Below are 24,422 nucleotides of genomic sequence, written 5' to 3' on the forward strand. Positions count from 1 at the left end.
ACAGTGCAGGGTTATAATGCCTTCCACACATTTACATCAGCTACATCACAAGCAGGGACTAACATTGGAGGTGTCCCTATTTACATAAAAAAAATAAGTATACTTCAAGGCTGCTCAAACAGGACAATGCACTTGAGCTGCTCCATGTTCAAATCACCATAGGCAAAATCCAATAGCACTTCCTTGCAAGCTATAGGTCCGCCTGTATGAGTCAGGAAACCCATACAATGTATTTAAACTTATTAGAAACACTAACCATCCAACCCAATACCATATTCATGGGTGGCTTTAATTACCCAACTATTAATTGGGAATCCTATACAACACCAAACATGCAGGCACAGAGATTCCTGGATTTTGTAAACAAACTCCCTGGACCAGATATTCAATACATCAACCAGGGGTGCAACCATACTAGATATGGTGCTCACTAATATGGGAGAGTGCTGTATACCACCTACTGTAATGTCTTTCCTGGTAAGGCCAGACCACAAAATGGTCTCCTTTGAAGTAAAAATAAAACCTAGACCCCACCTAAATCTGCAATATTCAGGAACACTGCATCAATGGGCCCAGACAATATCCCAGGATGCCTTCTAAATAGAATGAATTATGACCTCTCAAGGCCTCTGGAATTACTATTTAACTGTAGCCTCTAATTAGGCTGCATACCTTATAAATGGAGAACAGAAACAGTCATCACTCTGCACAAAGGTAGGCCATCTACAGACCCTGGAATCTACAGACCCATAAGTTTCACTATAGAGATATAGTAAATCTCCAGACACTGGACCCAACCTAGTTTGGTTACGTCAAGGACAGATCATCTCTACTCAACCTGCTGGACTTCTTTGAGAAGGTAACCAAAGCAATGGATGTGGGAAAAATGATTCACACTGCCTACCTTGACCTGGTCAAGGCATTTGACACAATACCCCACTCAAGCATCGTTGACAAACTCAAGAGGTTAGGTACAAACTCGTATGTCACCTGGTTAATAGCCAACTGGCTCACAGACAGGACCCATGAAGTTAGAAATGGGGAGCCAACCTCTACAAAAAGGTCAGTCACAAGTAGAGTCCCTTAGGGAACAGTCCTTGGACTGCTCCTTTTTGGTATTTACTTCTGCGAAGTCACGACCAATGTCAGTGGTCTCTGGCTGACTAAATTTGCAGATGATTGCAAATTAGGATCCCTCATTGAATAAAACTCTGACACAAATGTTCTTCAGGAGAGTTTGACACAGACAAACAACTGGTGTCAGAACCATGGACTAAAACTAAATGCCAAGAAATGCATAACAGTATCCTTTGGGAAGGCATCCACCCCTGGTAACTATCATATTGACAATACATCCCTTAGAGTTGACCCAGTAGTCAGGGAATTAGGGATACACATAGATAGTAATCTAGCCTTTGACCATCAAGTATCTATAGTAGTTAGGAAATCATTCTATGTTGCACAACTTATAAACAAAGGTATGGCATCTAAGTCCAAGAAAGTCATTGTTCCACTGTATTTCGCATTCATCAGACCTATCATTGAGTACAATGCCCCCCTATGATGTGTACCTAACCAGGCATTTCCAACAATTTCAACATCCACAGAGGTTCCTCAATAAAAGAATATGGGGCATAAGTAAAATGTCCTCTGCTGACCACCTCAAAGCCCTATCCCTGTATTCTGTCTCCTACAGGCTTTGGAGGGGAGATCTATGCCTGGCATACAGGGCATTGTCAGACCCCATTCTGATGGACCTCCTGCATATCCACAAAACAAAGAGCACCAGAATTATCCATTCTAAAGACGTAAACCTTGCCTGTGATATAAATAGGACCTGCTGGAAAGACAAGTGTGTATCCCGGGGACTACCCCGTCTATTGAATAGGCTTCCCATCTGTCAGAAAAATATGTATTAATGTGTGTGCTTAATGCTGATTAGAAACTAAATAAGTTAACACGTTTTTCATTCTATTTTATATGCACTATTTTATATACAGTTGAGTTTCATATGAGACTAAAAGATGCTTTTTGAAATTGCAGTGTGCTTTCTGAAAATTGCAAGATGCCCTCTGACTTAGTAATTGCTAGCACAGCAATATTCATGTTTATGCCTTTTGGAAATGTACTTGAGAAGCAGGTGATTATCTGCTAGGTCAGGAAGAAATGAATGAACAATGCTATATTCTGTAATGTAATGATTTTAAACAATCAGCTCTGTTCGAAGTATGAGAACATGTACAGCTGCAGAAGTTAGAGATAACATAGACAAAGGACTGTTAGAGAAATCTATACTTGCTTTGTGCTCGAATTAGCCATAGTACCTTGAATAGTAACATTGCATATATCTAACCGGTGGTAGCCAAGGCCACGTTGTTTTTCTTAGGAAGTTTCTCACAAAAATTGATAGTACAAGCAGAATATTGTAAAAACAATCACTACGAAATGATGATGACAAAACTTGTGATTCACTACGTCAGCTTGGTAGGCAATGTCTTATTAGAAAATGTATAAAAATGCTTGCATTTCCTGATTCTAATCAGACAAACTCTGTATTAGCAAGTTTTTGTCTCCTTGCTGCAAGATTAAAGTGCCTTAACCTGAACCCACCGTGTATTGATCATTTTTAAAGTATATTTTTCCTTTAACACCATCCATGTGAAGCAGAGTTCCTCCCTAACCCAATTCAAGTGCAACTTAGACAAATGGATGGGGAACAGGAAATTCATCAATGGTTTGGCACCCATGTCTCTAATGCACACAGGTAAGCTGTAAATGGTTCATCTCCAGGACCCTGCTTGTAAATGTTTAATCTCTCAAACTCCTGCTTACACTTATCAAGGGTATCAGAACTTGTCAGAGGTTTGGGATGCATGGCTAGGTTTAAAAAGGCTCTTGTGGTCGTTAGCCTAGTAAATACCTATGAATCTATGAACTAACCTAACCTTTCATTTCTCTATAAAGTGGGTAAACTTTCTCTAAATATTAAATCATCATATAAGTTGTATCTATTCTTAGCCAATGCTTTCATATTCTGTCAGACTTGGTGTAGTTATTTAAACTGTAGATTTTTTTTTGCATTATTATTCAAGATTGTAAAATTATTGTTCTTAAAATGTGTTGTAATACAGTGGAGCTTTTCTCCCTGGGTCTCTGCTGAAAATGGGGTGCTACCCCAGTTAGACTTTCCTGGTAAGCAATTGTCAGTAAATAAATAAATAAATAAATAATTACATACTGCAATCCCACTACAGACTATGAGTACAAACAAATACCTGATACCACAACACAGAAAGGTAGCAGACATCTCACCCCAATAAAACTGTATTGTTATACTGATACATTGTAACAAATCCCTGATACCACCAATGCAGAAAGGAAGCAGACATCTCACCCCAATAAAAATGCATTATTACAGTGATACATAGTAATAAATCCTGACAGATCGGAAGGAGTATGTAAACAATCTAACAGCAAAAATAGGTCCTCAAGGCTGAGGCATAATGATGTGAAAGATTGTAATGAAAAAAAAGGAAGGAAGATGTAATCTGTAGCCGAAAAAATGCATAGAATATTTTATAGACAATCTATCTCATTTTGATTCACAACTGATATGTAATTTTTATGGTTAGCATCAAATATCCTTTCTAGAACTCATTCTGTTGTCATTTAGTACTGATTAAATAAAGGATAACTGAAATCTCAGGCCAATTTGTACTTGGCCAAAATTCTAGAAGTAAGAATTAGTGTATCTTTCCATTGACAGCTACTGCAGCACAAAACTTCCTACCCAACCCAATGAATTGGTACATTTTATTTGATGACTGGCTGTAGTACAAACAGTAGAAATGTCTCTGCCACACTAGGCATTAAGGGCATAAAAGGTATTAGGCAGGGGATGCATGGTTCTGGATAAATCTGGATTAAATGCTGCTAGACTTGTTTGTATCAGTATATGCTGTATCACCCTCATTTCTGTACATATTACAAAAATGAACCAGTGTGTGTCTAATCTGAAACATTGCAGCAGTTACTGTGAATTATTAAATATCAGGAAACTATGGGCATTATCCATAGCAGAGAATGAAATTTACTGTACCGGTGACGCTAAGCAATTGTTTCATTCTTTCTTACTTTTCCGCTATCTTTAGTCATTTAAGTTTATCCACACATTAATAACGGAACTGACCCATTAATAATATAACCAGCATGCTGTTGTCTGGATGTAGGCTCCAAGCATTCTGTCATCGCCATAAGCAGTCAAACTTGAAAGAGTAACTGATAGGTAAGAGAAGGTGACTTACCAATAGGATGCTTGACATGATCACAGACTTCAACAGCAGAAATGCTACCATTTCCTGGGTAATTCTTCAAGAACCATCTGTTAAAAGGCATATAATTAGTGTCTGACATATATAATATTCTAAACAGTATTAACAAACAATAAGGACAATTTTCAATTACTCAAACCTTATAAACATATACATTTTAGTATGTAATTCCTCATAATCTGATAACAGCTAAACTTTCCCCCAGATTTACTAATCTTCCATGCAGGACTAATCTAGTCCTTCACGGAAGCGGCAGTTTAAGAGAAGGACGGCAGAGTGCCATGCATATTAATGAAGGCGCGCTGCCTGAACACCTAATGCTACATGGATCGTGGACGAGTGCAGAGCTCTCAGAATAAACACGCCCCTGCAAAGTAGAACAGAAAAATGTGTAAATAAAGAGTAAGACCGCTCATAAGGGTCCGCATATCCCCACCAGCAGTCCCCATGTGTTCAACAGCAAGAGTACACTTAAATAAAATGAAGAAACCCTAGTAGTAATTTTTTTTAAAACTCCGAGTACAGCTAATCGTAAGTGCGCAGGTTTGCCCATCGCTTAGCTACGGGTAAAGCAACCGAAAAGGCTGAAGAGGATAACAAGGAATATATATGCAAATGTAGCAGCACAGCAATACTGTAGTGGCTAGAGCATCCTCTTAACGAACAGGCATTCCCAGTTCAAGTCCCACTGCAGCATATTTCATTTTCCATGTGAAATCTGTATATGAACATATTTTTTCGCTGTATAACCTACATAATAAAATTTAAATGTGACCTGGAGTACTGCATTAAATGCACATGTGATGTGTCATCATAATGAATAAGGCACTAGTAAGCAGGTTTAAGCACAAATAAGCAGTAATAAGCATATATAAGCACTAGTAAGCGTGTTTAAGTGTGTTTGCACAGGGTAAGTTGCCCACACAGATTAAGCAATGTAGAAGCTAACTGAGTGTAAGAAACTGTAACCAGAGATTAGCAGTGCTTACCTCTGCGCAAACCCATGCAAACTCACTTACAACTGCATTAAAGTGCCTTAATCACTCTGTTCTCAAAAACGTGTGTACTGCCCAGCAACAAAATAGCCTCTGCAAGGCTCGAACCCAGGACCCTCTACACTACAGTCACTGTAGTTAACCACTAAGCCATTATAGCAATGCATAAGAGTGAGGTGTCAACAAACAAATCCTCACCATAGGAAAATCAAACTGAACATGTGAAATGAACCTATGTACAGTGTGATGTTGTATAACCTGCCACAGAACAATAATATGTGAATTGGAGTACTGCAGTAAGGCTAGATGTGAGGTGTTACTGCACTAAAGTGTTGAAGTTCCCAGGACCACATACAGCGTATGTACACATGAATCAAGGATACAAGACACATATATAACATGTAATGAAGAAGACATCAATGCCAGAAGGCAAATATGCAAACTGAATATTAAGCACCGCTAACCGTTACACAGCAGTGCTACAAGACTATTGGCAGGATACTACCAGTGGGAGAAACAGTGTCAACCTGCAAAGTCTAATCTTAAACAAACACATGTTCATCCCTAGCGGGACGACCCCAAACATTCTACTAAAAAGAGTCCTCGGGGTAACATACCATGCCTCACAGGTAAGCAAAGAAGGATACGTATGTTCGCGGACTTAATGTGTGGGAACCCTGAAGATCCATGGGTTGAGACAACCTACATGATGGGTCCCGAGAAGTGGAGAGTGGGCAATGTGTAGTGGTGTGGTGAGATTCGGATGGAACCTGTAGGAAGGATAATTGATGTGGAGGAGGGAGGGGGTGGAGGGAATGATGGGTAAGACATTATGGGCCGAGGCATGCCAGGGTTGAATGGACCCATTCTAATGGGACCGCCCCATGGATGAACGCGAGAAAGGAGGGGGGGGGACAGGAAGGTAACTGAGACATACCATTTCCCCTGGCAAAGCACGTTATGAGTAATATGTATGTTGCATAACCCAAGGAATAAATATATATACATATACATATACATATATATATATATATATATATATATATATATATATATATATATGTATATGTATCTGAACTGGAGTACTGCTGCCACGAAAGAGCATATATATATATATATATATATATATATGTATGTATATATATATATATATATATATATATATATATATATATATATATATATATATATGTATATATATAAATTGGAATATATATATATATATATATATATATATATATATATATATATATATATATATATATATATATATATATATATATATATATATATATATATAAATATATATATATATATATATATATATATATATATATATAGATAGATATATACATATATGGCCTGGAGTACTGCAGGAAATGCACATGTGAGGTGTCAGTATCATTATGCATAAAGCAATAGTTAGGTTAAGCAGCAAGAAGCAGTAGTAAGCATATGTCAGCACCAGTAAGCTAGTTTAAGGCCATGTGCTTGGGTTTACATGGAGGTAAGCACTGCTAATTTCCAGTTACAGTGTCCTACACCCAGTAAGCTTCTAAATTGCTTAACATGTGTAGGCAGTGCTTACCTCCGTGCAAACCTGCTTACACCTGCTCAAAAGTACCTTAATCACACTGTATCCAACGGCGCTTGTTCTGCCTAGCAAAACAATAAGCAGCTTCTGCTAGCAACAAACCCAGGACCCTAGGCACCAAAGCCAAAGTGATTTACTACTAAGCCATCTCAGATATACATATCCTTGATGTATTCACATATCATCCAGCCCAGTCATTCAACAGTACAGAGAATGTATTCCAACATGTAGATATATGTGTGTGAGTAAATATATTAATGTCTAAACGGCTACAACATATTGATATATATATATATATATATATATATATATATATATCTACAGAGAGAGATATATATGTATAAAACAATATCAATATGTATGAACATATAAACATGTAAATGCCTACATCTATAGATAAAAATGTCCACATCTACATATCTAAATATAAATGGCAGGTTTTATATATATATATATATATATATATATATATATATATATATATATATATATATATATGTCAACAGATATATATATATATATATATATATATATATATACATATATACATACACATATAGGTATATATGGACATACATCTGTAGATAATGGGGAGGTAACAAAACATATATGTCCTCATGCAACATTAATGGGGTTGAGAGGCCCCACACAATATACGTCTGGTACGAATAGGTATACCCCTCCCCCCAGCCAAGCACGACCTCCCTGTAATACAGTACCAAGTGGTGCAGATCCCATAACCAGGACCAGACATGACATGGCCATCCCTATGATACACATACACAGACACATATATGCAGATACAGGTGTATATATGTAGATATATATATATATATATATATATATATATAGATATGTAACTACACATACACACACAGAGATTTGTACAGTAATATACATATGTAGTACATGCACACAATATGGAGCAGCCAGTATTCCTACAATCACCACCTTACCAAATGGAAACTGTATGAGCCACCCATATGAATGACATTCATAGCCTGCAACATATACCCACAGAGATATTAAAGAGTATAACATCACACATAGGTGTGCATAAATGAATGTGAAAGCTTTATTTGTGAACTATGACAGTTGTAGATGCCATGTCATTTTGCTGTTTAGATACTGACATCCATATGAACAGCGTAATGCAACTGTGAAACAGTTATACTATGACAGTAGTCTGGAAAGATTGACATATGTTGCTGTCCAGGCTGAGGCCTTCATGTAGTACATTAGTAATGACAGACTGGGCCACAGCATACCAGACAATCAACAGTACGTAATGCAGATGTATAGGTCAGCAGCCTCTATCTACACTCTGTACACAATCCCTAGGGGGCACAGACACCAGTTGACACCATGGGATGTATCTGTGACATAAGGCATACCTGACACCATCACAGTCACACTGACAAACAGAACATCCTGTATGGCAGGAGGCAGTACGCCTGCATTTACCCAAGGTGGATTGAATGGTAAAGTACATCCAAATACCTTAAGGCAGCTTATCTCATGTACCCACACATGTTGTAACAGTCTAGGTTAGTCATGGTGCACCCCCCTACAATCACTAACACTGGGCCATAACACTGTTACATACACTGGCCACTGGAATGCATTAGGGCACACATGTATTGTGTAGGTGAAACCCACACATATATGGCCCCAACCCCCAGGATGTGTGGGGGACACGAAGCAGTGGAGTGATGGCAGGAATGACAGCATGAAATACACACAGCCCATTACATAACAACCCCTGACAGCATGTCATATGTGCAAAGCCTGGTATGTAGCTGGAGGACAGAGACTGGAATACAGGCACATATGTGTAAAACTGTTGTCATACAGTAATCATGCTATGTATATAGATGGGTCCCCTTCACATGGTCGACTTTTCATAAAGTTGACATTCATATGGCTGAGACCATATGATCGACTTTTGAAAAGCCGACCATGGGGAACCGCTATCTCCGCACAGTGCGGAATGGGAAAATTTCCCACTTCCACACTGTAGTGTGATTTCGGAATTGGTATATTTAAGTTACAGGGGGTGTGGGGGGTGCAGTGGGGCAGAGCCCCCCCTGCTAAAAGTTTAAGGTAAGTGTTTGTTGTGTGTTTATGTGTACTTTACATGGTTGGCATTCTAAAAGTCGATCATATGGTCTCGGCCATATGTAAGTCGACTTTCTGAAATGTCGACCATGTAAAGTAGACCCATATAGATATATGTATACTTATTTATACATATATGTTCACCATATGTCCTGCACATGGAGTGGAGCCCTATCTCAGCCCCAATAGTCCCAACCTGTCAGTGCAAGGGGATGTCATGTATGTAGTGCAGGTATATTTGTAGACTATTGCTACTGTAATAGGGATTGTCTTCACAGAAATGGTGTGTGTGGGAGGCCACATCTGCTGTTAACATGTGCACCATTGGCTACTTACAGACATCCTAAGGTCAGCATAGTACAGTACCACTGCTAGCACAGTACCGCCCCTGTGGACTACAGCTGAGATATGGCCAATATATGTGGACAGTCTGACACAATTGGGTCAGTCCAGGGGTATACACAGAACCCCTTCATGCAAGACATGTGGTCCAGGCCTGTCAATGTGGATGTTAACAGCCATGTAGATGGGTATAACATGTACATACTGGTATACATTTGCCCCCATAGGTTATGCATTCATACACCCCTGTCTGTCCTGACACATAACCGCTGGTACAGAGGTGCCATGGCCACATACTATTCACTAGTTAGTGACATATATCTGAACAACATCCCACTGCTTTGTCTGACATACATGACTGTTATGGTGGCCAGGCAGCAGTACATCTGGCAAGTATCTGGACATGACATCTCACTGGATAAGTACAGTAAGCTGCTAGGCATGTAACAAAGCACAGTACAGGCTACAGGCAGACTGACCCAACACTGAGCTACATCTCCTATGTGAGAAAACACATGTACCTGCATAGATAGCAGGCTCTACAGGCATGTCACATCACAGAGTAACAGACACTTGTGTGAAAGTGCATAACCACAACCAATGTGAACACAGCCACAGCCACATATGGTAAGCTAGCGTACTATTACAGTATATGGACTATCTGATGTACACCATCCTCATATGGGCCACTCACACAACAACCCTACATATACTGGGCTGCTACACAGTGTGGTCTGATGGCTGTCTGTTGTTTGGGACATGTGTGTGTCCGCCCCTACAAACATATAAACTGATATGGTGACATGCAGTGGAGCATCATGTAACATCAGATAGAACAAGACCAAGAACAATGACATCTACCACAGTCTCTACACAGGCCAAGGTACATATGCACTCTACACACACTGTCAACAATTACCAGGCTTACACATACTTCAGTACTGTACACACAACCACAGAATGCCCATGCTATGTCCTCAAATATAACCCCTACTATACTTAACATGTGTAGCAGCCTAATATCTCACTGGCTTGTTATCAGATATGCTGTCAATGAATCTGGTGTAAAGAACATATGCACCCCCTACTGCATGACATATGTACAAAGGTTGACAGAGTTGTGGCTGGAGGCACAAACACAGGGCCAATATTGACATGTTGCTGTGATAACCTCATACATTACTTGTCGTAACAGGGTTTGATGCAACATATGTCCTATGAGGGATATGACGTCAAAAACTCTCCCAGCTGTCACCATCTGCTGACTGAAATCCTCACACTACCTTCTGCAGTCGAGAGATAGGTGCTCTGTGGGTAACATAAGGAACACAAGACACCACACACTGCCCAGTCTGCAGATGAGCCTACATATAGGGATTCCTCATAAACATAGCACTGACATGACAAGTATTAAAACACGTAGGACAGCCATATCCACACACACCCTGTTAAACCAATATTACCCCAACTGCAGTATAGAAGCACTTACAGTCTGTAGTCAAGATAGGCACATCCCCCTCCTGTGTGTTGACCCATTTCCACAGTGTATGTTGTCAGAGATAAGTCACCAATCCATCTGTGATGCTGTTTGCCAAACAACAGATCTAGTTCCTGCTCACAGTAAATGAAAAGGCCCAACACCAACATGATGTTCCTAAATATTGGAGTGTGTTTCCATGCAATTGGCTATAGGAATGTTACCACAACTGATCCACATGCAATCAGCTACAGGAGGGCTATAATCCATGCAGAGGCCATCAGCTGATCATGAGCATCATTAACAATACACATGCTGCTGCCTAAGCAAAGCAGGTGTAAGTCTCCACATCCACCAGAGAGGGAGTGAGAGAGGCAGACAGATGCAAAGGTAAGTCAGGGTGGGTTGGGAGAGTAAAAGGTAAGCATGTTTGTGTCACACACCTACCAGTCCAGGGTGTCAAGCCCCTGACCAACTATGTACTGATATCACATATGTTATCCCTTCACGGTGGATATTGTGATTTATGCTAGGGGCACCATATAAGATATTATAAAAACCCACTCAACATTGAGTCCAGTTGTTGCACAATCACAACCACCTCCACACAGGACACGATCAACAAACATCGACACATTTAGACATTAAGACACACACACCTGTCATATCTGGGAATAGAACTCCTACCTAACTAGTTATTATACTACAGCACTGTGCAATTATAGAACATGCCATGGAGATTACTGGAGTATTCTTTCCTCAAAGGTGTATTTCACAATGAGTAACATCAGCAGGATTGCCAAAATAGGGCAAATGAATTGTAGTGAGTGTGACTAGCCAAACATGCATTACTCTCTACACAGGCATAGGAACAGACACAAAAGCATCCACAACTCCCATGTGTGAGACTAGAACCCCTACCAAAGTTCTATATCACACTACAGCATTATGCTGTTATAGCACGCACAGAGAAAGCTGGAGTACTCTTCCCCCAAAGGTGTACTTCACAGTGACTGACATCAGCAGGATTGCCAAAGTAGGGCATTTGAATTGTATTGAGTGTGACTAACCTAAATTGCCATAATTAGTCTCTATGCATTAACCGCTGTTATGGCCAGACCAAAATAACCTGCCTTTGCAGGTCATGAACCCAGGACCCTGTACACTATAGTCACAGTAACTAATCACCAAGCCATCACAAGAGTACATGAGATTGAGGTATCACCAAAGTAATCCCACCATAGGCTAATCAAACTGAACATATGAAAGGAATGTATATACAGTTGTCCGTAAAAGAACTCTCCAAAGCCAACTTCATGCTACTCAAGGCAGATGTGACAATTTTTGTGACACCCCTGGAGACAGGAGCTGACAGTTCTACTGATGAATCCTGCACTCAGGCACTGTATGAGCACATCCACTTGTGCATGATTCCTGACATCCCACATAGAACCACAACGCTCACCTCCCAAATAAGCAAGCCAGTCTGGTGGTCTCCTGCCATTAACAGAATATACAACAAAAGGTAGACACTGTTGAAGAGAAAAGGATGATCCAAGGATGCAAACAACTCCCGTATCAGTCCCAGTAAGTCACTGAGATCCCTCATGGAATCCTCCAAAGCTGGTTATGTAACTAATATCACCACAGATTCCACAGACAACCACACAGCATTCTATAGTTATGCCCAGAATCTAACTGGCAATGCTTAGAAGTGCTCTGAGCTACAACAGAATGGCATTACATAGATTGCTCCCACAGATTGTGCCAATATATTGGCAGATTGATTTAGTGCCACATTCACCCCTTCTCACCCCCAAAAGGGCCCATGTCAATACGATAAGAGTTCCATTGCCCAGTAATCACAGCCACACAGGCAGAAACTGCACTATCCACAGATAAGAATACAGCATCCATGGGACCAGATGACATCCTGGGCTGTGAACTGCATGAACTACACAATGAAATGGCAACGCACCTAACTGTCATGTGTAATCATAGCCTCGCATCAGGCCTGGCGCCCACTGAGTGATGCACAGATGCAGTTATCCCACTCCACAAGGGGGGATCCACCTTGGATCCCTGGAACTACCGTCACATCAGTCTGATGAGCCTGATCTGCATGGCCGTGGAATGCATTATCAGGGAAGTTCTAAATGCAGACATTGGCAACCCTCAAACACTGTACCCCACACAGACTGGGCTCATGGAGGGCTAGTCTTGTCTCCTGAAACTGATTGACTGCTTTGACTCAGTCTGCATACCTGTTGAAGAGGGTAAAGGCAGTCCACAAAGCCTATGTGGACTTCGCCAAGCCCTTCAACACCATCCCCCAATTAGGAAACATAGATTAACATACTAATGTGGCCATACATCCCTATGCCACTTGATGGTTTGCCACATGGCTTACTGACAGAACCCAAGCTGTAGGTGTAACTGTCTCCAAATCCATCCCCGGACAAGTGACAAGTGGAGTACTTCAGGGTTCAATCCTGGGACCACTGTTGTTTGGCGTCTACATCTCTAAAGTACAGGCCAACAGTACGGGACTCTGGCTAACAAAGGTAACAGATGACTTCAAAATGGGAGTCATTATGAGCCTGACTGTATTGCATGATATGTTATTGATACCAGCCTGACATCATACAAGTGGGATGGAGTACTGTTAACATCTTGTGCCCTTGTCGTGTAAGGTCCTGGTTATGGGATCTGCAACAGTAGGCAGTGTATTGCAGGGCAGATGTGTTTTGGCTGTGGGGGGGTACCTATTCATACATGACGTATGTTGTTTGTGCCTGTCAACCCCATTAATGGTGCATGTGGACATATATGTTCCTGATATGTTCCCACCTTATCTACAGATGTATGTCTGTCTATACATAAACAGATATAAATACCTGCTTACATATATGTGTGTGTATGTATATATATATATATATATATATATATATATATATATATATATATATATATATATATATACATACATATATCAATATGTTATACCTGTTTAGACATTAATATATTTTCTCACACACATACATCTACATGTTGGAATACATTCTCTGTACTGTTGCATAACTGGGTTGGATGATACGTTTGTGAATACAGCAAGGTTATATATATCTGAGATGGCTTGCAGGTAAATCACTTTGGCTATGCTGTGCATGGTCCTGGGTTTGAGCCTAGCAGAGGTTGTTTATTTTGTTGCTAGGCAGAATAAGGGCCGATGGATACAGAGTGATTAATGCACTTTAAAACTGTTGTAAGTGGGTTTTGTGGGCACTGCTAAATTCTGGTTACATTTTCTTATACTCAGTTAGCTGTTGAATTGCTTAACCTGTGTAGCCATTGCTTGGCTCTGCGCAAACCCGCACAAACCTGCTTACAACTGCTTTAAAGTGCCTAAATCACTGTGTATCCAATGGGCCATGTTCTGCCCAGCAACAAAATAAACAGCTCTTGCAAGGCTCAAACCAAGGACCCTGCACACCTTAGACAACGTGATTTATCACTAAGCCATGACAGATACAAAGAGATTAGATGTTTTCAGAAACATATCATCCAGTCCAGTCATGCAACAGTACAGAGAATGTATGCCAACATCTAATTGTATGTGTCTGTAAACATATTAATATCTAAACAGATACAACATATCTAGAAATGTATATGTATATATATATATATATATATATATATATATATATATATATATATATATTGATTTCTAAAACTATATACATATATATCAATATATATATATATATATATATATATATATATATATATATATATATATATATGTGCACATATGAACACGCATATGCCTACATCGACACATATATGTGTCTACACCTTTATGTCTACAAATACACAGCACATTACATATGTGTACACAGATATATATCTATGTAGGTATATACGGTAATAGTTATATACATGTTAGCAGAGATATGTATATATATATATATATATATATATATAGGTATATATGGTCAAATATCTGTAGATAACAATGGCAGTTTAACAAATACACATATGTCCACATGCACAGTTAATGGGGTTGAGAGGACACACACGCACTATATATCTGGTACGAATAGGCATCCCCCCCAAAGCCAAACACGTGCGTCCTGCAATACACTACCAAATACAGTCTGCCTCCCATAAGACATGTAATATGTGGAAGCCATCAACATCCCCAGGATACAGATACACAGACACAGACATGCAGATACAAATATACATATGTACATATAAATATATATATATATATATATATATATATATATATATATATATATATACATGTGACTACACATACACACGCAGATATATGTACAGTAAGATATATATGTAGAAGGTACACACAATATGGAACAGCCACTATGCCTACAGTTAATATCTGAAGAACTGGACACTGTATGGGCCACCCATACAAATGTCAATCGTTGCCTGCAACATAAACCTATAGAAAGGTCATAGGAAAGACAACACACACAGGTTTGCAGAAATGGGAATTGTTTAATTGTGTACTATAACAGTTCTATATGCCATGTCATATAGCTGTTCAGATACTGACAGCCATATAAACAGAGTACAGCAACTGTGGAACAACTACAGTAATACAGTAGTCTGGAAAGGTTCACAACTGTTTCTGTCCAGGCCAAGCCCCTCAAATTGTACAATAGTGAAGACAGACTGGACCACAGGATACCAAACAATCAACAGTATGTACTGTAGGTGTGTAGTTCAGCAGCCTCTATCTACACTCTGTACAAACTCAGTAGGAGATAAAAGACGTTTTGTGATCAAATGGGTTGTAACTGGTAAATAACAAGGCATAACCGACACCATCACAAACACACCAACAAACAGAACAGTCTGTATGGCAGTAGGCTTGCAGTACCCCAATTCATGTAAGTAATGTTAGTATAGGTGAAGTATACAGTACTGTACATCCCAATATCTTGTGGCAGCTCACCCCTGACACCCCCACATTTTGTAACAGCCTAGGTCATTTATGGTGCTCCCCACCTACACTCAATAATATAGGCCCATATACCACTGTTACATACACTGGCCTCTGGAGTGCATAAGGGCACACATTTATTGTGTAGGTGATGCCCACACATATATGGCCCCAGCCCCACTGTATGTGTGAGGGATACAACAGCAGTGGAGTAGTGGCAGCAATGGCAGTGTGATATACTCACAGCCCACTACAGAACAACCCCCAACACCATGACATATGTGCAAAGCTTGGTATGTAGATAGAGGACAGAGGCTGGAACACAGGCACATATGTGGAACACTGTTGTCATACACTAAGCAAGGTGCTGGTGTTACAGGATAGTCTGCAACATACCCTTAGTCAGGGAATTGAGGTTAGACACAGAAATGGATGTAGCCATATACTGATAGCATGCAACACACACACTGCCAGTGTAATATCTGACACAGGACCTGTGTGGTGGACGGACAACACATAATAGGCATACCTCTGTCCAGAAAGAGGATAGGCCCACAGTAGTGAGCTATGCAGACAGGCTGCATTCTAAGGTACACTAGTATGTACACACACACACACACACACACACACACACACACCCTGTAACACCAGTACTATGCAAAGCATAACACAGCTATGGTCACAGTCTGTCTGCAGTTCCTGATCCTTCTATGGATATGTGGCCACTCTGAGTGTGCAGGTTCTCCTGTAAGAGGTATTGCTACCTGCTGTCTGTAACACTGATGCCCACACACAGGACAGATGCCCATCACACAGGAAATGTAAAGGGACCACACCCACATGCTGTAGGGATTTATAGTGGGTGGTTGTCATGACAGTGGTAATTGGAAGTAGTACAGATGTGTAATTATATATATATATATATATATATATATATATATATATATATATAGATAGATATTGCTATCTGGATAAGTATATGAACATATATTTCCACCATATGTCCTGGACTTGGAGTGTAGCCCTACCCCAGCCCCTATAGTCCCAAAGTCGTAGTGCAAGGGGATGTCTGGTATGTATAGCAGGTATATTACTTGACTATTGCTACTGTCATTGGGACTGTCTTAACAGACATGGTGTGTGTGGAAGGTGACATCTGCTTATAACATGTGTGCCATTGGCTGCTGACAGACATCCTAAGAGAGTCATTGTAAAGTACTGCCGCTAGCATGTAATGCCCCTGTGGAGTGCAGCAGAGATATTGGTCAATATATGTGGAACTTCGGATACACCTTGTACAGTCCAGAGGTTTACACATAATCCCTTAGTGCACAACATGTGTACCAGGCCTGACAATATGGATGTAGACAGCCATGTAGATAGGTATAACACATAACTGGTATGCATTTGCCATCACAGGTTATGGATTCACACACTCCTGTCTGGCCCAACATATAATGACTGCTGGTACAGGAGTGCCATGGACACATACTACCCACTAGATATTGACATACATCTGTACAGCATCCCACTGCTCTGTCTGACATACATGACTTTTAAGGGAGGCCCTGCAGCAGTACATCTGGCAAGTATCAGCACATGACATCCCACTGGGTAAGTAGACGAGGCTGCTATGTATGTAACAATGCACTTTGCAGGCTACAGGCATAGGGCTCATTCAGATGCCATAGTACAGTGGTTGTTTGTGTTTGTCTACACCTGTCCTGCTGGCTGAACACTGGCCTACATCTCGTATGGGGGAATGCACATGTACCTGAAAATATAGCAGGCTCAACAGCCATGTCACAGCAGGTGTGTTGTCCTTACATATGTGTCTGTATTCCTATCCACTGTGTGTGAAAGGCAGGAGTGGTGCATGCTGACATGTGTCTGCACTAAGAACTGTGACTGCCAGATATGTCTGGTCCACTGGTGCTTGCAGACATGGCCTTCATGTGTTTAAGTGTGTGAGCATGCCCAGTATGACCTTTCAGTATGTTGCTGACTGACATTGCCTTCGTTCCTCTAAGTGTGAGATCATGCCCAGTATGGCCATCTCTATTGCATGTGTGGATCAAGTCCAGCTAGTTTGTACTGCTGTGCTGACCTTTGTTTTGTACACTGACAGGTAGCATGCTGTGTCTGCAGGGTATCCATTGGTCATTTGGCATGGACTGTTGCTACATTTCTGCATAGTGGGGGGGGGGGGCACCTGACTGTTTCTACATTTCTACACAGGAGTGGGGGGGCACACCTGACTGTTACTATAAGTGTACGTAGGATGGGGGGGCACACCTGACACTTGTGCACATTTGCTAGGACTGTACTGGTATGTCATCTATCATGCTGGCTAGAGGCATACCAGTGTACTACAGATCTTAGCTTTAATTACCTACATATTAGTTTCTGACTTACTAGCCTTCACAACTTACATCCCACTGCCTGGCCTGCTGTAGTCTGTCTGTGTAGGCCTGAGGGAGGGGTTACCCATAGGGCTCATTCAGAGGCCATAGTACAGTGGTTGTTTGTGTTTGTCTACACCTGTCCTGCTGGCTGAGACTGTTGTTGGGTATGTAAACATTCCTGACTGGCATGTGTGGGTCTTATGGCTACACATGTCGCTCAGCCCATTTCCTGCAGTGGGTTTTGTCACCCTGTGTAGTACTGGCTACTATGGTGACTCCAGTATGTGTGACAGATGTCATGGTGCCACTATGGGTGTCTACTGTCTGCTGCCATATTATTCAGCCACCCAATTCCCTTGCATGCTCACATTCATACCATAGCTACAGGTAACAACACATTCTACTCCATTTGGCAATTGGTAGGTTGATTGACTTACCATGAAGGTGTGCCAGACTTGAGGATGGTGCTGGGGGGCTGCCTGTGTCGGATGCACATAGTACACTCCCTATACATGGTTGAGCACAGGTAGTGTCATGTTTGGCATCCCTTTTACTGTCTGTGCGAGTCAGAGAGAGGTGTCATTCCCTGGGTCCCTACTGTGCTAGTGCATATGTTATGCGTTGCCTCTTTGCCAAGGCCAGGGCATACTGGGCATGCCTCCTTCTGTCTACTGGGGCAGGCTCAGGTTGTACCTCCTCTGAGTCACTCTGTGCCTGTACAGGCCTTGGCATTTGTGGGGGACTGTGTGGCCCTGCCCCATGCTGTTCCAGCTGCAGCTGTTTCCACAGGATCATATTGTGTAGCATAGGACATACCATAACAATTTGGGTAGATGTAGCTGGTGAATACTGCAAGGCTCCACCGGATGTGTTGAGACACCGGAACTGTGACCTGAACATCCCAAACACACCCTCTATTATATGTCTGGCCTGTGCGTGTGCCTCATTATGGCGTTGTTGTTCAGGTGTTTGTGCATTTCTGATGGGTGTCATCAGCCATGGCTCCAGTGGGTACCCAGCATCCCCCACTAGGTGACCATAGGGGATGTCCACAGTGGCAAATCTGTGGTAAAGCTGCATCAGATGCCATATGTGTGAATCGTTATAGCTTCACACACATTCATTATAATGCCCTGGGCATCACATACAACCTGGTAGTTGATGGAGGAGATGCCCCTGCATTTGATGTAGGCCCTACCCTGCTCACCGGGTGGTGCTTTGATGCATATGTGTGTGCAGTCTATAGCACCCACTACCCCAGGGTATTCTGCTATTTGGCGGAAGAGATGCATATTGCTGGTCAAAACCTCACGTGTGCTGAGGAAATATACGTGCTCACTGGCATGTGCTGCCATGGCATCCAGGAACTGGTGGAATACTCTTGATGCTGATGTCTGTGAGATCCCCATGATATCCCCAGTTGTACTTTGTGAGGTACCTATGGCTAGTATACCTATGGCTACACATACCTTGGTATCCACTGGGATGGGTTCCCCTCGGCCAGTTTGGTGTGTCAGGTGTGGCCGGCACAGCTCAACAATTTGCTGTAGGAGGTCTCTGTCTACCCTATAGCGCTCCACTATCTCCAGCTCATGTAGTCCATGGTAGGTTACCCTGGGTCTGTACAGTCTTCTTCATCTCCTCACTGTGGGTTGTTCGGCAGCATTCACATCCTCACCACCCTCAGCCTCTTGCACATGATGTTCTATGTTGCCTGCTGCAGACCTTTTCATTTTGTAGGTTTGTTTGTTAAAATTTCCCCACATGTATACACCAGTGGTGTAGAGTGTGGAAAAACCAGAGGGGAAGGTGTTTGCTTAGTTTATAGTAGTGTTCTGGGCTGTGCTGGTCTGCTGTCTGTGTAATTGTAGGATTCTGATACATTTCACCTGCCAGCTAAGCTAGTTCTCCTTGATTTCCTTCCTACTGCTGTTTTCCCTTCCCATTGCCTCCCTGTTTAAGCCCGGGGTGCGCCGCGCAAACAGAGTACTCAAATGTGCACAGAGCTGCTATTTCCTGGTTTAACTTCCCTTTTCTTCCTGTAAAACCCAGTGAGTGGCACGCACACCCGCTTACACTTTGTAAAGAGTGGTAGGCAGGTTTAGACTCACCTCTAGCTTGGCTGTGCCAAGCTAGGAGCCATCCCGTGCCACAGGGCTCCAATCCACTTACAGTATGCCTGACACACCACCCATGATGTCGCCTATATCATAGTCTTGCACCCAGCTATTTATACTCTTACACTCTTGGGACCTGTCTTACACCGTGGGGAAAACTGGGATTCACTAACCTTTCCCACATTTGCATAGGATTGCCTGCTAATGCATAGTTATATGTCCCACACTGAGCCTCCCCCCTTAGCAACCATTGCTCACCGGCCAGGTTGTCTTATGCCTGCCATTGACTTGCACAGCAGAATACTGATTTTAGTTAGAATGCTTATTTTAGGTTTATTTTATTATCCCCCCCCCCCGATCCCATTTGCACGCCGCTGCCCTATGATTAAACAGCCGAGATTGGCAAAAAAAATTTTTTTTTAAACAGTTTGCAATACCAATGGCCTTCTACCTGGCCATTGGCATGCTTCCTCAATAATATGCAGCCTTTATTTGCAGCTGTCATAGCTCCATTTTGTAGTTTGCAAAAATGTACTCGGTTACTAACCAAGTACATTTCTGCAGACTGCACTTGTGCACTGACAGCTGCTGGCTTCCTGGATCACAGATTATCCTCATTTGCATGGTTTTCACCTGCAAATGAGGGTATTTTGCATACAGGAGCTCAGTCCATGCAGGATTATCCTAAGAGCTCACATGCACGTCCCGGGAGCTCATTCCTGGATCGCACGTCGGCCATATTGCAGAAAATAGCTCTTAGATTAATCCTGCACGCTATAAAGGGCTTCGTAAATCCGGGGGATTGTCTTCTGAATAACTGTCTTAGTGCCATTTTTAAACTGCTATGGTCATCAATGAAAACACTGACAGACAATGATAAGCATAAGTTTATGGTGTATGAGTACCTTTACTCCCAGATTATCTCCTTTATCTGGTTCATGGTTTCTGGAAAACTAGAGCCTATGGCTGAATTTTGTGAGCATAAGACAGAGAGTCTACAACAAGATGTACACACAAAGTTCTACACACACACACACACACACACACACACACACACACACACACACACACACACACACACACACATACACACGCCATGCACACATATGGGTAATTTAAAGGCTCACCAATTCACCTACAGGCATATCTCAGAGAAGTGGGAGGAAGAGAAAGCACCTACCAAAAGCCAGGACAGACATAACATGCAGCCTCCACACAGAAAGCACCCAAGCCAAAAGATTCAACCATGAGTGGATGAAAGCAAATGCAGTGAGGATTTGAATCCACAAACTGCATTCACTGAAACAATGGCCAAAAAAGCCCCCTTCATACTCCACAAACATATATATATATATATATATATATATATATATATATATATATATATATACCAATGCCATGGTCACACCGATTCAAGGAAGGTGTCACTGCTGACACTTTAGGCAACTGAAGCATGCGAGTTCAATCTTCTTCCACCAGTAGGATAACGCAGCTGAAAACTGGAGAGCTAAGTGCTGTGAGACAGCGAGGTAACCGCCACACTGTACTAATCTGAGAAAAATTTGAGCAGTTAGAAGTTTCATACAAAACCAACTTTGAGTGGCTCGTCATCAGAAAAAAAGACTGATAACTGACTAGTAGATTCCCTGTCATTTCACAAGCAGTTGTTCAAAAGTCCAGATAGCTCATGTGGAAAACTAAGAAATAGCTTATGAGGCTACAGCCCAGTCAGTGTGAAAGAGGTCAGAGCTACTGTCCTGATAGAAATCTGTACAGCACCAAAAGATGGAACATCCCTTGGGGCCTGAAGGTAAGGCTAGGTAAGTCCAAAGAAATGCCCTCACATATCAGTTTTGTCATTGTTTTTGATACCAATATTTACTCAGCAGCAGACATTTACAGACAGATCTTTGAAAGATAACTGACCTTAAGTTACTGTGAGTGGGTCTCTAGACAAATGTGTTAAAAGCAATGAAAGTCATGTGACATTTGATATGAACATACTTTTTTCACATGATGCTTTATCTGATTGTAGTAACCTGTGGGAAGCCAAGAATCAAACCTTTGGTTATACATACCAGAATCTTCAGATAAGGGTAACGTATAAGAAAGCATAACAGGATTCCTTCTTCACTGGTAATGAAATTAGAAAAGGGTACTTAAGCACTGACTAATACATGGTTTAAAACTGAAAAAAATAATTTGAAGGTACCCTTTAAATGATCAAATGTGATAAGTAATTTTAGTGTAATAAAATGTTATAAATATGTGTATAACTATGTAACTATATACAAAGATTAAACACTTCAAAAATGTCATGAGCAAATCTATTAGAATGAGAAACTATGCAGACTCTTAGTTCCATAATGAGCAAACAAGTACAGAATCCACAAACTAACCTATGACTGCAACAGGTCTTTTTTAATTAAATTTTAATGCGGGACCACACTGGACTGATTGGTACTTACTGATGAAAAGGGTTGGGCAGGGGTTGAATGGCTTCTACTGGCACCAGGCCTCGAGCTCCTGTAGTGACTGAGAATCCTTCCCATTTCATTTCTTCTCCAATATCCCTCACGTTAACAAGTCCATCTTTACAAAGCTCTAAATGGTCATCGGTGCTGTCATCATCATGAATCAGATCATACAGTACTCTCGCACAAAAAACTCCTATATGAAAAAATAAAGGAACAGCCATGAAATTTCACTTTTGGAATCATAAAAGACCAGAACAGGATAAAAATCTGAAAAAAAAAGTTTAAACTAGTGTTTTCATATGAGATAAAGAAAAACAATCAAAAGAGGTCCCCTCTTAAACATCAGCAGTCAGATTTCATTGGTTTTACTGTAATTAATAGAAAGAATCTTTACTGGGGTTGGACACTAGTATATGAAATCTGAAAAGAAGAATGTCTTAAGTGTTTTTCCTATAAATTTATTTTGTTCCCATTCCTATGAATTTCAGGCAGTATTCTTACTTATTAATGCTGTGTGTGTGTGTGTGTGTGTGTGTGTGTGTGTGTGTGTGTGTGTGTGTGTGTGTGTGTGTGTGTGTGTCTATGCATCTTGTGTGTGTGTGTATGTGTGTGCTTGCATATATGTGTGTTCATATGTGTACATACTCATGTGCCCATGAGTGTGTGTGTGTGCATGTGTGTTTGTGCACATGTGTATGTGTACTTGTGTGTGTATATGTGTGCAAAAGAAGGGGGATGGGGTTTAGAAAAAGGTGTCTGAATATGAAGAATGAGCGCAGCATGAAGCTCTGCAGGTCATCATTTAAACCAGCTTACCCTTACAGTTAAATTTTGTAAACTGCCAGGGGATAGTTCTATCAATTCTTACATAAGGGAGATACACTCAATAGCTAACAATTATCCTGTGATTATAGTGTGATAGTGAATGCTTTGAACAGTGCATAGTTGTTTAGGGTGGTAGTTTATCTGCCATCAAGCATATTATGTTTAAATAAAGACTCCTAAAGCCACTGGTGACTAGGGGAGGCAAAACCTAACACAAAAGAGATTGCAAATTACTGTGTGGAAGATGCAGTCATTATACTTTCTAAAACTTAACTGTCATGTGAGAGACTAGACATGACTACACAGGAATCTAGGAATTCCAGCACATTCTACAAAATCGTGAATAGAACTGCTGATTACACAAATATAACTATATATATATATATATATATATATATATATATATATATATATATATATATATTTATTGGGACACATCCATATTATCCTGCTTTAGACAGACTTACCTACATTTTATGCTCTTCCACATTTTCCTAATACCTCAGAATTTCAAAATCACAAAGTCCAGTACTTAATACCAGTTGCTCAATCTCACACACAGTAAAGAGGACATAAAGTGCGTCTGTAAAGTAAATATCTATCACAGGCCTGATTTTAAGTCTACATTTGGCTTCCAGCTAAGATGGACAGAAAAAAGTCAGCAGAAGGACATAACATGTTTATTTCTATTCAGTTAATGCCTGGCTACTGAAGTATGAAAAGGTCGGTCACTCATCAAAAAACAAACTCTTTATTAATTAGCACATTA

The 24,422-nt window shown here is 40.9% G+C and overlaps 1 protein-coding gene across 1 annotated transcript in view; it reads right to left on the reverse strand.

Annotated features, from left to right (window-relative positions):
• Nucleotides 1-24,422, reverse strand: part of SH3TC2 (SH3 domain and tetratricopeptide repeats 2) — an 819,499-nt gene that overhangs the window by 212,949 nt on the left and 582,128 nt on the right. Inside the window, exons 7-8 of the mRNA XM_044069012.1 lie at nucleotides 22,820-23,021; nucleotides 4,305-4,381 (exon numbers count right to left, since the gene is read on the reverse strand). Of these exons, the coding sequence (XP_043924947.1) occupies nucleotides 4,305-4,381; nucleotides 22,820-23,021 (279 nt within the window). The remainder of the gene's footprint in view (nucleotides 1-4,304; nucleotides 4,382-22,819; nucleotides 23,022-24,422) is intronic.

This window comes from Protopterus annectens, chromosome 4.part0 (assembly GCF_019279795.1).
Source record: "Protopterus annectens isolate FY-2018-M chromosome 4.part0, PAN1.0, whole genome shotgun sequence".
NCBI lineage: Eukaryota > Metazoa > Chordata > Ceratodontiformes > Protopteridae > Protopterus > Protopterus annectens.